At 34.9% G+C, this 14,391-nt stretch overlaps 2 protein-coding genes and 1 pseudogene across 7 annotated transcripts; 1 reads left to right on the top strand and 2 right to left on the bottom strand.

Annotated features, from left to right (window-relative positions):
• Nucleotides 1-22: 22 nt before the first annotated feature.
• On the bottom strand, nucleotides 23-2,020 carry LOC124825511 (monooxygenase 2-like; annotated as a pseudogene). Its single transcript, XR_015781416.1, has 6 exons — nucleotides 1,866-2,020; nucleotides 1,642-1,788; nucleotides 1,483-1,554; nucleotides 1,158-1,317; nucleotides 791-1,019; nucleotides 23-662 (listed from the first exon to the last, which is right to left on the bottom strand). The product of XR_015781416.1 is annotated as a monooxygenase 2-like (transcript).
• An 866-nt stretch (nucleotides 2,021-2,886) lies between these two features.
• LOC148194835 (pentatricopeptide (PPR) repeat-containing protein) lies at nucleotides 2,887-4,896 on the bottom strand. The gene is made up of 2 exons (XM_088095642.1): nucleotides 4,404-4,896; nucleotides 2,887-4,324 (listed from the first exon to the last, which is right to left on the bottom strand). Exons 1-2 carry the CDS (start codon nucleotides 4,671-4,673, stop codon nucleotides 3,218-3,220), a joined length of 1,377 nt encoding a protein of 458 aa, XP_087951768.1. The 5' UTR covers nucleotides 4,674-4,896; the 3' UTR covers nucleotides 2,887-3,217.
• Nucleotides 4,897-7,798: 2,902 nt separating this feature from the next.
• On the top strand, nucleotides 7,799-14,024 carry LOC124847655 (Transducin/WD40 repeat-like superfamily protein). 5 transcript variants are annotated; one of them, XM_088096607.1, is made up of 6 exons: nucleotides 7,799-8,150; nucleotides 8,481-8,732; nucleotides 9,055-9,198; nucleotides 9,274-10,026; nucleotides 13,193-13,500; nucleotides 13,606-13,720. In XM_088096607.1, exons 1-5 carry the CDS (start codon nucleotides 7,818-7,820, stop codon nucleotides 13,478-13,480), a joined length of 1,770 nt encoding a protein of 589 aa, XP_087952733.1. In that variant the 5' UTR covers nucleotides 7,799-7,817; the 3' UTR covers nucleotides 13,481-13,500; nucleotides 13,606-13,720. The 5 variants fall into 5 exon arrangements, with proteins under 5 accessions (XP_087952733.1, XP_087952734.1, XP_087952732.1 ...); XM_088096608.1 differs by having other exon boundaries at nucleotides 13,196-13,720; XM_088096606.1 differs by having other exon boundaries at nucleotides 13,193-13,720.
• The last annotated feature ends 367 nt before the right edge of the window (nucleotides 14,025-14,391 follow it).

The raw sequence follows: 14,391 nt of genomic DNA, 5'->3' as shown, positions 1-14,391 counted from the left end.
TCCCTTTTTAAGGATAATATGATTAAAGAAAATAAACTTTTTGTATTTATAAAAAAGTTATTCACCTATTAGGTTCCCTGCTACCAATCATTTTACAAGATAATTGCGTCGCTAGGAGCTATGTAATTTTCCACAATCATAACTTGACTTCTTGAAATATTGACTAACTAAGAATGTGGCCAAGATGTTTTCCCTCAAAAAAGTAACCAATTTGGACTCAGCCTGCTGAATAGAACCCACCATATAAGCTGTGGCACTGACATCAATGCTTCTCCATCTTCTCTCCTTTGCATATTTCTTCAAGCTTTCCTCAATCTTTTTATAATGCACCTCTTCGGCTTTCTCTTTGACACCTCTTCCTGGTTCTTCGGAAAAGGCCTCCGCTAAGCATCTGGCCAAAACAACCCCATCCTCTAAAGCACAACACCCTCCCTGTCCAAGGTCCGGAGTCATGGGGTGGAAAGCATCTCCACCAACACAAGCGTTGCCCTTACTAATGTTCCCCAACATCAGATCCCAGGGATGTTTATATCGCAATGGAGATGATAAAAATCCATCTACATCCGTTTTTTCTATGAAAGCTCTAACATCACTTGGCATGTTCTCAAGCTTTTCTAACACGTATTGTTTCAGTTTGGCAGGGTTCTCTTCTAGCTCTTTCTCTGCAAGGCAGGCAAATGACAACGGTAAGCACATTTTGAATGTCTACAGGCATGTATAGTGAATGAATGATATGATATTTTTTTCAATGTAAGTTTCCAGTTAAGAACTTGTATTTAAGAAAATTCACCTTGGCTGGTGGGTATCCAAGTGAAAAACCAGTAGACTGCCTTTTCATTACAAGGAACAACACCAGCTCGAATACCTTTGCCGGAAAACCGCATGAACCTGGGCTGAAACCCATGGTTGGTCTTGAACTCTGCAAAACCCCTGACTGCATATCTCCCAGTAAAAGAGGCCTCCTTGAAGCCTAGCCACTTTGCCACCAAGGAGTTCACTCCATCACACCCAATCAACACCTATTACCGTTGAAAACATCCAAGTATTAGTTGGAGCTTACTAACTTGGATTCATAACAGTTACTTCGCTTGTTTGCTTCTCATACAAGAAATATCCATGCTTATTTCTTCTCGTGACATGTCTCACATCATATTTACCTTGGCTTTTATGGTTGTCTTATCAGCAAGATGGAGTATCTTATAGAAGCCAGATTCCTCAATACCAACAACTTTTGACGAATATCTGATGGTGCCTGTTGGAAGCTCATTCACAAGGGCTTCCAACAATGACTTCCTTTTAACACAACGAAATCAATATCTCTACAACATCACAAAAACACCAATTATAAAAAGAATTTGGATCAAATTTAACAACCACGCCCTATACAATGAATATAAACTGAATAATTATCCCCCAAAAGAATAAAACTAGAGAGGTCAGCTCAAATTGAAACATTTAGGCACACTAATTCATGGAGTATACTTCCGATTTCCTGTTTCTCTGAAAGGCATGGCTGCTGTTTGTTGACCTGTAACCAATGAAGTGGTGACAATCCTGTAATCCAATCCCAGCAGTTCAGTTTAGAGAAAAATGAATGATACTAAGAAGAGAAAGTATAGAAGACGTGGGTGTATAATATACCCATTGAGCTGGAGTTGTTGGCGACGGAGAATGTCTCCAACACCGACAGCATCCAAAGCCTTCCAAGCATTTTGCCATATGGACAAAGCAAAGCCAGTAACCCTCAAAGTGTCCGAGGATTGCAACACCAAACTTGGGATACCCAACCTGTGAGTATAAATGAAACAAACTAATAATAAAGACACAGAAAAATAGTTTGGTTGTGAAGGAAGTGGAAAAGATACCTGTGAAGTCCTAAGGATGTTGTGAGGCCAGCAATTCCAGCCCCCACAATCACAATATCTTCAACTAATTCTTTTTCCATTGTTACAATGTAATTGTGTGGCTGAATTCGCTTATATAGACGTATACGGAAGATGAGTGCAATAATAAGGATGTTCTCACAAACACTTAGTCGTGTAATAATAAAATTTTGAAATTTTATTTTATATATATATTACATTGTATAGAAATTCATAAACTATAAAAAATGTGAGAATAATTTTATAAATTAAAATATATTTCGAAGACATTGTGAAAAGAAAAACTATAAATGATTAGCATCATGAATTACCTATTAATGTTTAAATACATAAGAATAATATAGCTAATTTCAATTTTTTTAAAATATATTCATAAAAAGAGCACTTTCACTTTTATATTTATATAACCACGCTATTTCTAAAATACATTTACGTAGTATAAATATTTTGAGGACAAGATATTGGTTTTCTATTATTGGAATGGGATTCTTATAATACATATTAACATGTAAAAGCGGCACTATTGTACTTAAGAGGCTGATTAGGTTTTGGAAATTTTTTTCATGTTTGAGTAAGTTTTAGTGTTTGTAAAATTTTATATTTTTTTATTAATTTTTATATTAGATATTTAAATTTTTATATTTTTTAATTAATTTGATTGTTTAAGTTTTTTTTATTATTAATTGAATGATGTAGTTGTTATGAACTCCGAAAAATTATTAAATTGAGTACCGAAAAATGTAATAGAATTTTTTTTAGGTTACGCATTTAAATCTCCTTTTTAGTGAATTTCTTAACAAAGTATATGCAATGCAAATGAGTGTCATAGGTAGAGAGGTTGCGCATTTAAATCTCCTTTTCAGTGGATCTCTTAACAAAATATATACAATTGAGTCTCATAGGTGATGAAGCACACTAAAATGCTTACAATTGAGTCTTTAAATTATTTTTTATTTTAGTTTTTCATCTAATTTCATCTAGGCACAAAAATAAATAACAAATCTTGAAATTAATTTATTATATTATATATTGAATACGTTATATAACAAATTTTTGAAGAAAAAAAATCAGGGGCAAGATCCCATGGATCAATGTAGAGCTGTTTCTCATCCTCTGAATGTTATGGTATGCTATGCATTACCTATCCCACCAAACAAATTTACCTCTTTATCATGTCTTCCTAAAATATCACTAAAATTTTCAATGTGCATGCATTATCTGTCTCAGTTTGTTCTTGAATGAAAAAGGTTAGCCTCCTTCAATAACAAAAACTATAAAATGACCACCATTTAGGGTTTCCTATTTTACTTCACATAACCCTAAACTACCAACATTCACAGAGAAGCAGACCCACTCAGAGGTGCCTTCCTCATTTCACACAACCAATTTTGAACCGCTTTTCCTTTTGCAATAAAGCACCCATTGTTCTTCCTATCAACCTTCAACGGACTTCCCATTTTCACCATCATCTTCTGCACCAGCACTCTCAACTTCGATTCCCCTCGAACACTGCTGTGATTTCCCAACCCACAAACCACCGTAACTTCCGCCGGAACCCCACAATTCAACCCATTCAACCTTTTCCACATCTCCTCCAACCAAACCAAAACCACCAAATAAGCCCCACCCAAGTGAAAACCATGCAGATCCAGCTTCATCTCCAACGCCTCCCACACCATCACCTCCTCCAAAATCCCACTACACCCCAACAACTCCCTCACCACCATTCCCTCCCCTCCGTCCAAACCCTCATTCAATTCTTCCATCGACAACGCCAATTCGCTCAATCCCCCCACCATTCTCAAAACCCTAGGGCAACAATTCGTAACGGAGTTGTATGTCCTGACGGAAAACGGAACCCCTGAATCCCTCATTTTCCGAAGCCACGTCGCCATTTCCACGTGCTCCCCGTGAACCCCGTAAGCCGAAACAACCATGTTGCAACATACCGTGTCAACCACAAACCCTCTCTTCTCCATTTCATCCACCACTCTCCGCATATCCTCAAACAACCCCACCCTTCCGTATCCGTACACAATTGACTTCAATTCAAAGCCCGAGGGTTTAAGCCCAAGCCCAGCCGCAGGCCCAATAACTAAATCCTCTGCCTCACGGGGCCTGTCCATGGAACACAGCCCACTCACCATGTACTCGTAGGCCTTGCGTTTCACGTGCACCGATTCGGATGTGCGCAGAAGGTTGTTGAGGTAACCGTAAGCCACGTCGAAGCCGGTTTCGGATTTTCGTTTGGAGTACGCTTCCGCGAGTTTGCCGTAGAAGACAACGAGTTCGCGTTTGCGAGATTGTAGCTTGCAAATGGCCTCGGAAATCAGGGCTTCGGATTGGGCCCGGTGGCCGAGTTTGTGGAGGAGCGCGGCGAGTTCGGCCACGGTGGTGGAGTTCCATATGAACCACGGGGCTTGGCTGGCTCTTCCGTAGAGCTGCAATTTTTGTAGCGAGGCCCGTTAGCGGCCCAATTGGAAAGAAAAAAAAAAGATTGGCGGAAAGAATGGTACTTACGGGGAGCGCGAGGGTAGAGAGTTGTGGATAGGAGGTGGTGGGAGAGAGGAGGTGTGAGAGAGTGGTGAGAACGACAGATTTGGGAGAACCTTGGACGAATCTTCGGATGAGGTTGTCGGTGGCGGCGGAGGAGGTGGTTAGCTTGGTCAGAAATCGTTGTCCTTGTTTGGTTAGCGTGGTAGTCTCCATTTTAATGGTTGTAACTGGGACAGCACGTTGTTTCCATCTCCATGACAGCCCTTGGTGAGGACTCTGTAAGCCATTCATCATCTTCCCAGATCTTAACTTCCTCTTCCTCACACACTCACTCTTTTATCCATTCTTTATCTTTTTCTCTTTTCAATCTCCGATATCAGCTCACGTAAGTTTTTTTTGTTGTTGCCTCTCTTCTAAATCAGCCACAGGGTAAAAATAAACAAATAAAAATTTCAACAGAAATGACAATACAAAAATTATTAATTTATTAGGAGATGATAAATAAATGTGTGAAATTATTCAATAACCATTTGTTTTTTTTATCAGCGATTACTTAATCATCATTTGTAAATAATTAATATTTATTAGTTTTTGTTTTCTTTCTCGTGCATTTTTTTTATCTTATCCTACATCTATTGAACTTTTACCGTGTTGGTCTTATCTTGAACCAAATTCAAAACATATATATATATATATATATATATATATATATATATATATATATATATATAATGTTTTCTTTAAGAATTGAAGTTGGAACAATATCAGGGCAAAATCGTTAATACTGTCAATTACTTAAAAATTACTTTCATATATTTTAAATAGTAATTTAAAAAAAACATTTTTATAAAAAAATTAATGATTAAGAGTCAATATAAATTTTTTATATTAAAGGCATGTTATAATTATCTTTAATTAAAAATTATAATAACAAAATAAATGAAGATAGTAAAATGTTTTTTAGCTTATAAAAGGATCTCGTAATAAATAATATTTAGGAAAAAAAAACACTTAACTAATACGTTTGAGATTCATGAAAAGTTTGACTTATGATATAGATTTAATTTTTATACTGTTAACTAGTTGAAACTTACTAAAAATCTATGTATATTTAGCACGAGTGGATGATAAAAAATTTTATCCTGACTTGGTTTAGACAAATTCTTAACATTATATTAAAAATAAATATATCTTTTTAAGTCTATAAAAATAAATGTTCTGACTTTTTTGTTTGAAAAAGTATATTGTGATGTAAAAAAATATTTTAAAAAGAACTTTAATAAAATACCGATATAAAGTGGCAATAAAAAAGTAAAATCTAAATTTATCTAGGAGCGTGATTTGACATTACCCAATTGCAGGAGAAGGTTTATTATGTGAATGCAAATTAAAAATGTACCTATATTTAGCATGAGTGAATGATAATTGCTTTTTATACTGACGTTGTTTAGACAAATTCTTAACGTTCAAAGTAAGTATATATACTTTGTACCTGATATGTACTTAATTTTTGTAGTTTTGTGGTTGACAACGAAATTGATTCTTCTATATAATGAATAATCGATCATTGGTTTCTTAATGATTTTAAAATCTATCGTAACTTTCGTTTTTTTGTGATTTTTTTGCATGTATGCATCTTGATACTCTTAATGGTACTCAAATTTACCTTACGTTGCACCTCCACTTGAGAAGTTTAAAAACAAAAAACTAAAACAAAGAAACCTTAATATAAAGCTTAATATCAATAATAATAATAATAATAATAATAATAATAACAATTTATTATTATTATTAATTTAAGACCAGAAATGAAATTGTAATTTCTCATTTTTTTTAATTTATCAAACTCATCGCATTAGTAACTAACTTTTATAAATTTTTCTCTCATTTTCTTTTAGTTTTTATCATTTTTTCCTTCATCTAAACAACTTAGTTTATATTCCCTCTTCTCTTAAATCAAATGCTCCAAATCTATCTTAAAAAACAAACACAAATTTATAGTTTTTGATATTATAAATATCTCAAAAATATTTAAAATAGTATCTTATGATATAATAACTGATTATTAGATTTCATTATACCTTCAATATATTTAGAAATAATATCTTATAATAGCATTACAATAACATAAGTGGTTGTCAAATATTTTCAAGATACAGATAATATCTTATAATATAATATATGAAACAATTATTTGTTTAATATATTTATATTTGTTTATATATGGATTCCAATAAATCTATAACCAGACCATCCACTAGAAGGATTACAATAACATAAGTGGTTGTCAAATATTTTCAAGATACAGATAATATCTTATAATATAATATATGAAACAATTATTTGTTTAATATATTTATATTTGTTTATATATGGATTCCAATAAATCTATAACCACACCATCCACTAGAAGGATTACACACCCATTACTGTCATTCACTATTATACATTGTATATATTCACAATATTTTATTGACTTAAGTGTCATGTGGATTTTTCCTTGTGTTTCTCTTCAAAATCAAGAGTTCTTTCACTAAAAGTCAATTCAGGAATTCCGTATTTTAGAAACTCTTTGATTTCGGTAAAAATAATTATTATCAAATTTGATTATCATCCAAAATAGATTTTAAATTGATTTCTATTTTAATATGTGAATTATTGAAAAACAAAAGTGATCATATTAAAGTTAATGATTATATATATTATATAGGTTTAATAGCCAATTTAGTCCTCACTTTGGTTGAAAAATCTCAATTTAGTCCCTCGTTATAAAAGTGTTTTGAATTAGTCCTAACTTTTAAAATAGTGGGTCAGATTGGTCCTTTCTGTTAAATATAAGTTAACAAAATTAATGGATGATGATGTGACACAACTTAAACTAACGAGGGACCAATCTAACACATCAGCTTTAAGCTGTGTTACATCATCATCCATTAATTTCGTTAACTTATATTTAACGAAAGGGACTAATCTGACCCACTATTTTAAAAGTTAGGACTAATGTAAAACACTTTTATAACGAGGGACTAAATTGAGATTTTTCAACCAAAGTGGGACTAAATTGGCTATTAAACCTATTATATATAAATAAACAAGACGTTGAATCCTTTAATAACAGAAATAAACGTCTCTAAAGATTATTTAATAATCACACAATGATATATGATATGATAAAGATTAGGGTTAATTATTTTATTTTATCGTAAAAAGAAAGTTTAATTAGGAGGGTGGCACTGATGTGGCAAGTTCAATGTAGTACACGTGGATTAATCTCACGTGAAGCATTCCACGATCATCTATATCAACATCCATTCATCTATCCATCCATCCATCCATCATCATGATCATGAACATCATAACATATAACAGTGTGGAGTAATTTTACGTGAGCATTCGACGATCATCTATATCAACATCCATCCATTCATCGCCATCACCATGATAGCACACGCCCACTCTCTCTCGCACACATGTAACTGTGTGTTCTCCCATCACTGCTTTTGTTTTGTTCCATTCCTCTGCAACCAAACCTATCTATCTATTTCTTTATATTGTATCTTGTTCCTCCTCTTCAAGGTATCCATAATCATCCTTCATAGCTCATCATTCTTCAATCTCTGTTTGCTCAATCCAATTCTTTTTCTTATTCCACTGGGTAGGATGAACAAGAGGCCTATAACCGCCGTCTACAAGGCCATTCCTGATCTCTGTCATCGAGAACTCGGCCATCTACCGCCCAGAAATTTCGCTCATCGACTTGGCGCCTCCGAGGTTCCACAACCCTCTCTTCTCTTAACCCTCAATTTCCATTCTTTTTGCCTTTTTCTTTATGTTTTCAATTTTTCATCCGTTCTAGTCAGTGCTTTACCATCTGTTTGCTTCCATGGAATATTTTATATTGAGGATGAGAATGTGGGTCCCTTTGTTCCCTTTTTTGTAGAGGGTGTTTTTGTTTTGGGTATCCGATCAAGATGGTTGCTTGCTTTTTTAGATGATAATAATTTGGCTTCTTTGTAGGCGTGTGAATCTGAATGTGCTTCTATCCAGAAGCTCAAAGCTCTACCCTGGTCATTAATTAATGTGCTGTTGTGTGTTTTGTAGGATCTTGTCCTTCGACTTGATGTGCTCAGGAAACTGCAGAAGCACAGAGGTTGTGTCAACACTGTCAGCTTCAATACTGATGGGGACATTCTGGTGTCCGGTTCTGATGATTTTAGGGTTATTCTCTGGGACTGGGAAACTGGCCGTATCAAGCTCTCTTTCCATTCCGGTCACAATAACAATGTTTTCCAGGCCAAGATCATGCCTCACTCTGAGGATCGAAGCATTGTCACCTGTGCTGCTGATGGACAGGTATCTGCTTTCTGTCAATTCTTCCAGTTTGTGATAAGGTTTGGTCTGTGTGTGTCAACATACCTTGCATATTTTCCTTTTATATCCGTGGGGTGATCATCTCTATTCCAATTTTTTGTTTTAACTAACAATGCCATAATTTATAAGAAACGGTACATATTTTATCTTTGGGATGCCAAAAGTGTAATATGGTTTCTGGTGGTATGGGTAACTGCTTCTACGGTATTAATTTTACTGTTTTATTACGATATGAATATGCAGGAATCTTGTCATATTGTTTTACTAAGATAGGGGTGTTTTCCTTGCGACCTCTCAATTATAGGTTAGACATGCTAAAATTCTTGAAAATGGAGGAGTGGAAACTAAGTTTCTGGCCAAGCATCAAGGAAGGGCTCATAAATTGGCTATTGAACCCGGTAGCCCTCATATATTTTATACATGTGGTGAAGATGGATTAGTACAGCATGTGAGTTATTGATTCTTTCCCACTTTTAATTTTTTATTGTTTATTCTTTAGTAATCGCACTATGTATTTTGACAGTTTGATCTGAGAACTGGGGTCGCAACAGAACTTTTTACATGCCAGCCAATCCAGGATAGATGGAACTATATGCCAGTCATCCATCTTAATGCTATTGCAATTGATCCAAGGAACCCAAATCTCTTTGCCGTTGCTGGGACTGATGAATATACTAGACTCTATGATATTCGCAAGTATAAATGGGATGGATCTACAGATTTTGGTCAACCAACCGACTTCTTTTGTCCTCCTCACTTGATTGGTGATGAGCGGGTTGGAATAACAGGCTTGGCCTTTTCTGAACAAAGAGAGCTGCTTGTGTCATACAATGACGAGTTTATTTACCTTTTTACCCAAGATATGGGTTTGGGACCCGACCATGAACCTGGGTTTCCTAAATCTATGAACTGTGATGCAGGTGAACTTGGATTTAGTCATGGATCTGTGTGGTCTCAATCCAACATGGATGGCGATGAAAAAATCACCCCACAAGTATTTAAGGGACACAGGAATTGTGACACAGTTAAGGGTGTCAACTTTTTTGGACCCAACTGTGAGTATGTGGTGAGTGGGTCGGACTGTGGTCGTATTTTTGTATGGAAAAAGAAGAGTGGTCAGCTTATTCGTGTCATGGAAGCAGATAAGCATGTTGTGAATTGCATTGAGTCCCATCCTCATACAATGGTTCTTGCAAGCAGTGGTATTGAGCATGACATCAAGATATGGACTCCAAAGGCCCTTGAGAAAGCTACTCTGCCCAAAATTATTCAACAGGTATAAATTTGGTCTTAAGAAGTAAATTATTGCAACTCAGAACTCAGGTCAGGATGATATTATTATATGTGGACGATGCCTTTGATGTGCAGGAAGCATTAGTTTTGTGCATAAATCTCTGATTGGAAGTTTCTATTAAAACATTATATATATATATATATATATATATATATATATATATAATGTACTATAATATATTATCATAAATCCAAGTACATAGTGTGAAGGTATCATCCAAAGCTTTTCTGCCCCCTGGCTGTTCGTCAATCTCAGTTGGTTCGAGAGCCAAAATGTCTGATGTACTGTTACCCTAGGCATAACTTAGAAAATTTTAGACTCCCATCCACCCATCACTATTTAATGATGGATCCTTTGAGTTATATCAGACTTTATTGTTTTGATCATGGCTTTCAGAATTGTATGAAGAATAACAATTCGATTTTTAGAATAGATGTGATTCTAAAATGCAGCGAAGCAGATTTTAGCATTGCTTGATTCACAAAAAAAATGCATACTTTGACTGCTCTGAACCAATTAGATTATGCATTAATTTAAGTTGGATCATGCAAGACCCTGTTAGGAATCCATGTTAGAAAACATAAGAAAGATGACATTTCTTGTTAACTCCCAAGTACTTGGGGAACTTATCTCGTCGAGGAAGAACAAAACACTTGCCTACTTTACCGAGCATTCCACATTACTCCAAGTGAAGCTTAAGATACTCCATAATACTGAATTCTGTGTCAACACTGCCCTTGAGAGATGATGTCTAACAAGTCCCCATGTAAGACATTTCCTGCTGCAGAATGAGATTCTTTGATACATACGAAATCACCTTCTGTTCCTCCATTTTCTGCAGCAAATCTTCATCCTCTTCCACCTTCTTAGCTTCAATGTTTTTTGAGTCTCTATTTTTGACACCCATCCTTCACTTTCTTGACCTCAACAATGGTGTGTTCAATTCTCCCATTGGCACAAACCTTAGGCTTCTACTGAATCACTGTCTTTCCATGACTTTGTTGCATGGCTGCAAAGTCAATACTGCTTGCGTCACTGTATAATTGTGACCCTTAATAATACTTGGTTTATGCCCTTTTTTTAAATTTTATTCCTAGTTTTACGTAAGATTTGGTGATTAGAAAATTCTGTTCACGTGCATTGGGCACTCCCAAGCTGAGGTGTCTAAAGTTTGTTAGAAATTGCTTTATGTTATTTGGAAATTGTAACCATCTTGAGCATTTATTACAGCCAATTGGCCAATGAAATTGGCTTATCATCATTTCAGTAAAATTATCTTCTCTGATTATTCTCTGCACAAAATTATTCTGCTCTTGTCAACGGAAACCATTATTAACATTGGAATCTCTGTTCTGAGCTTGGATTATTCTCAGGTTACTCCCTGAATATCGAAACAGTCCCTGCTTGTGTGATCCTTTTTCAAACTCAAACCTCATTCCTTCTTTCTTCATGAACAGCTGCAACATCTTCTGAATCTATTTGATTCCCTTTAATGTGATTGTTAGTTACTTACTTTTTTGGTATTAATGCTAAACTCCATCATGATCTCTACTTGCTTCTGGTTTTGTTTCTTGTGTTTTCATCAATCGATTAAACTTTTTCTATTTACCCTAGATATCTCGTTTTGCCCTTCTGTCAAGAATCTTGTGGAATTGTCCAATACTTCTCCCAAAAATTGGATTTGGGGTTTAGTTAATCCAATTGAATCCATATGGTAAGTGGACCAATTTGTTTCGAATTCAAATTAAAAAATAGAAGAAACAAAGGTAAGACGATATTTATTGCTTCCAAAAGGACAAAAAATATGAGAGATAATCCTCCTTCAAGGGTTTCCCCTTCACATGCTTTCTCAAAGAGTAAAGCTCAATTATCAAGTGACACAAGATAGAATGCCTCTTTGCTTGCATCCTACTCCTATTTATAGAACTGAAATGAACTTGGCGAATGAGGCATCAGTGCTGAAGGTTTAAAACGGAGAATCGCACTGTCATTTTAGGTTTCATTTATGTTATGGGAACATTTCAAGTTTCCTTGTTTTTCATTTTTGGGTCAAAAACAACACCCAAAAGACATTCTAGCTTTCATGCAAAGACCAGTAAAAGCCCAAAACCATAACAACACAGAAGTACACTACATGAATGGAAAGTAGACCACGTTAGACTCTAGAGTTTGAACACAAACTGGGAGATTTAATTGAAAGAATTGTGGAATCATTCCTGAATTTGTAGTGCAGAACAATATCGCAGGCTTAATTGCTGTTGAAGAGTCTCCTTCGATAAACAAACTTAAATTTTTTTTAACTCACCATGAATCAGAGATCTGTCAAAAATCCTATTTAGGAAATACGCACATATCTGGCTTGCAGTTTATCACATAAGTGATATAAACATCCTAGGGTTACTAAATAAACAACTGCAACAACATGACACATAACTTTCCAATGTGAACTAGTAAATGTTGTTGAGAACCAGCGTGAACAGTAATGCCTGAAACTTGTGAACCAGTATTGAATTAGTTGGTTGGATCATTTCACATTTGGATGATATGGCAAGCTTATATGCTGCTACATCATTATAAGGTTGTATAACTTGTCAGGAAAATGGGTAAAACTGGCCAAAGTTAGAGGCTTGAACACGCTGCCATAAGGGAGTTTTGGGGGGGTGTTCATTGCTCCATTGGGTATGTTGTGAAAGCAAAACATGTTAAATAATTTATTCGGAAGTGATTTTTACGAAAGAACATGGTATACATTATTTAAAGATTTATGTTCTTGAAAATATTTACATTGATTGAAGAGCTTGTGATAAAAGATAATTTTGATATGCTTGTTTAGAAAAGTCATTGGTCGAAGTGGAACTAGAGTCGTCTCTTTAAGCAAGACTCTAGGTTGGAGCCTCGTGAATAGATGTAATGATCAATTAGGTTTTTGGTGGAAATTAGTCATACGTAGAGAAATAAGCTCGTTATCCGAAATTAACTTCTAATAAAAGCTAAAATTTCATATGCTTGTCTAGGAAAGTCCTAGGATTATGTGATTTTAGCACTGATACTGGTCTGTTATTAAATGAAAATTCAGATAAAGAATATTTGTTACATGTACTGTTTAAGCAGCAGAGGAACTAATTTCTCTGCTGGTACTTCTTTGAAGAAGGTTCACGTGTGTGATCGTGTTCATTGGTTTTCAATTGGTGGTGGTGGTTTTGACGAAGATTATCTTATCATGTCTGAGGTTGAATTTGCGGATGGGATGTCTGAGAGTGATGATGATGAAGAGGACGAAGAAGATGATGATGATGAGAATGTGAATGGTTATGATTGTGATTATGATTATGAATATGATTATTATGATGATGAAGAGGAAGAGGAGGAGGAAGAGGAAGATGAGAAGGAGAGCGAGGAGGGTGACAGTGATGATTGTGATGAAGATGATGGGTGATTATATCAGTGATTATGATGGTGAGAACAATAAAGTTGATGATGATGATAAATGACAATGACACGATGATAATTTTGGTGGTGGTTGTAAAGATGCAAATTGATGGAAAATTTTGTGTCCCACAGAAACCGAAGGCTAGGGGCTGGATGTACCGGATAGCATCTCCTGAAGACCTGATGTTGCAACTGTTATCACTTCCAAGACGAAGGCTTAGGACAGAAAACAATGGAGAAAACTCAACTACAGATCGAGACCTTCTACAGTTGATACTGACATTCAATGCAAATAGTGACAGTTCTAATGATGATGATGATGACAATGATGATGATGATGCAGATACAACCAGTCAAGATGACTTGTTCTGTTAGTTGAGAGCTACATATCGGTCAAAACCTGACCATTTTAGCAAATTGTAAATAACATAGGATAAACAGTTACTGTTGACTGGAATATTGCATACTGTCTAAACAATATTCTACGTACAATTGCCCTCCAAATTTATTTGTTGCCATTGTTTTAATGAGTTGTCTTTCTTCTGCTCACAGATTTTAGTTATCTATGCTGTGTGGTGACCTCTATTTTTATTCTGTATCGAGTTATTTGCAGATGATGGCAATGGTGACTTACAGAGCTTCTACTATTTTAATGTGTTCCTGGGATTTAATTAATGTTTATTTTCATACCATTATAGTGTGTTTGGATCCAGAATTTTAGTAGGATAATTAATTTTTTTTAGAGAATTTGAAATTCTTTATGGTAAAATATATTGTTTGAGTAAGGAATTTAAAATGAAATTTAAATTGTAGAATTTCATCAAAGTAATTGAATTGTTTGTTATTATAGAAATTTAATTTCCATTTAAAATGTAAGAATTCAATTTTTTTATATTCTCAAATTGCAGTTCGAATGTT

This window comes from Vigna umbellata, chromosome 8 (genome assembly GCF_029865625.1).
Source record: "Vigna umbellata cultivar VRB3 chromosome 8, Vumbellata_1.0, whole genome shotgun sequence".
NCBI lineage: Eukaryota > Viridiplantae > Streptophyta > Magnoliopsida > Fabales > Fabaceae > Vigna > Vigna umbellata.
Note: the sequence above shows the minus strand (reverse complement) of the source record. Positions and strands in the feature narration are given on the sequence as shown.

Excerpts from the sequence above, each read along its gene's own strand:
- LOC124847655 (XM_088096607.1), top strand. The coding sequence starts at position 7,818 with ATGATAGCACACGCCCACTCTCTCTCGCACACATGTAACTGTGTGTTC. Across the intron at positions 8,733-9,054 it reads CCTGTGCTGCTGATGGACAG|GTTAGACATGCTAAAATTCT; the intron begins GTATCTGCTTTC and ends TCTCAATTATAG. Across the intron at positions 9,199-9,273 it reads AAGATGGATTAGTACAGCAT|TTTGATCTGAGAACTGGGGT; the intron begins GTGAGTTATTGA and ends GTATTTTGACAG.
- LOC148194835 (XM_088095642.1), bottom strand. The coding sequence starts at position 4,673 with ATGATGAATGGCTTACAGAGTCCTCACCAAGGGCTGTCATGGAGATGG. Across the intron at positions 4,325-4,403 it reads TCTCTACCCTCGCGCTCCCC|CTCTACGGAAGAGCCAGCCA; the intron begins GTAAGTACCATT and ends CAAAAATTGCAG.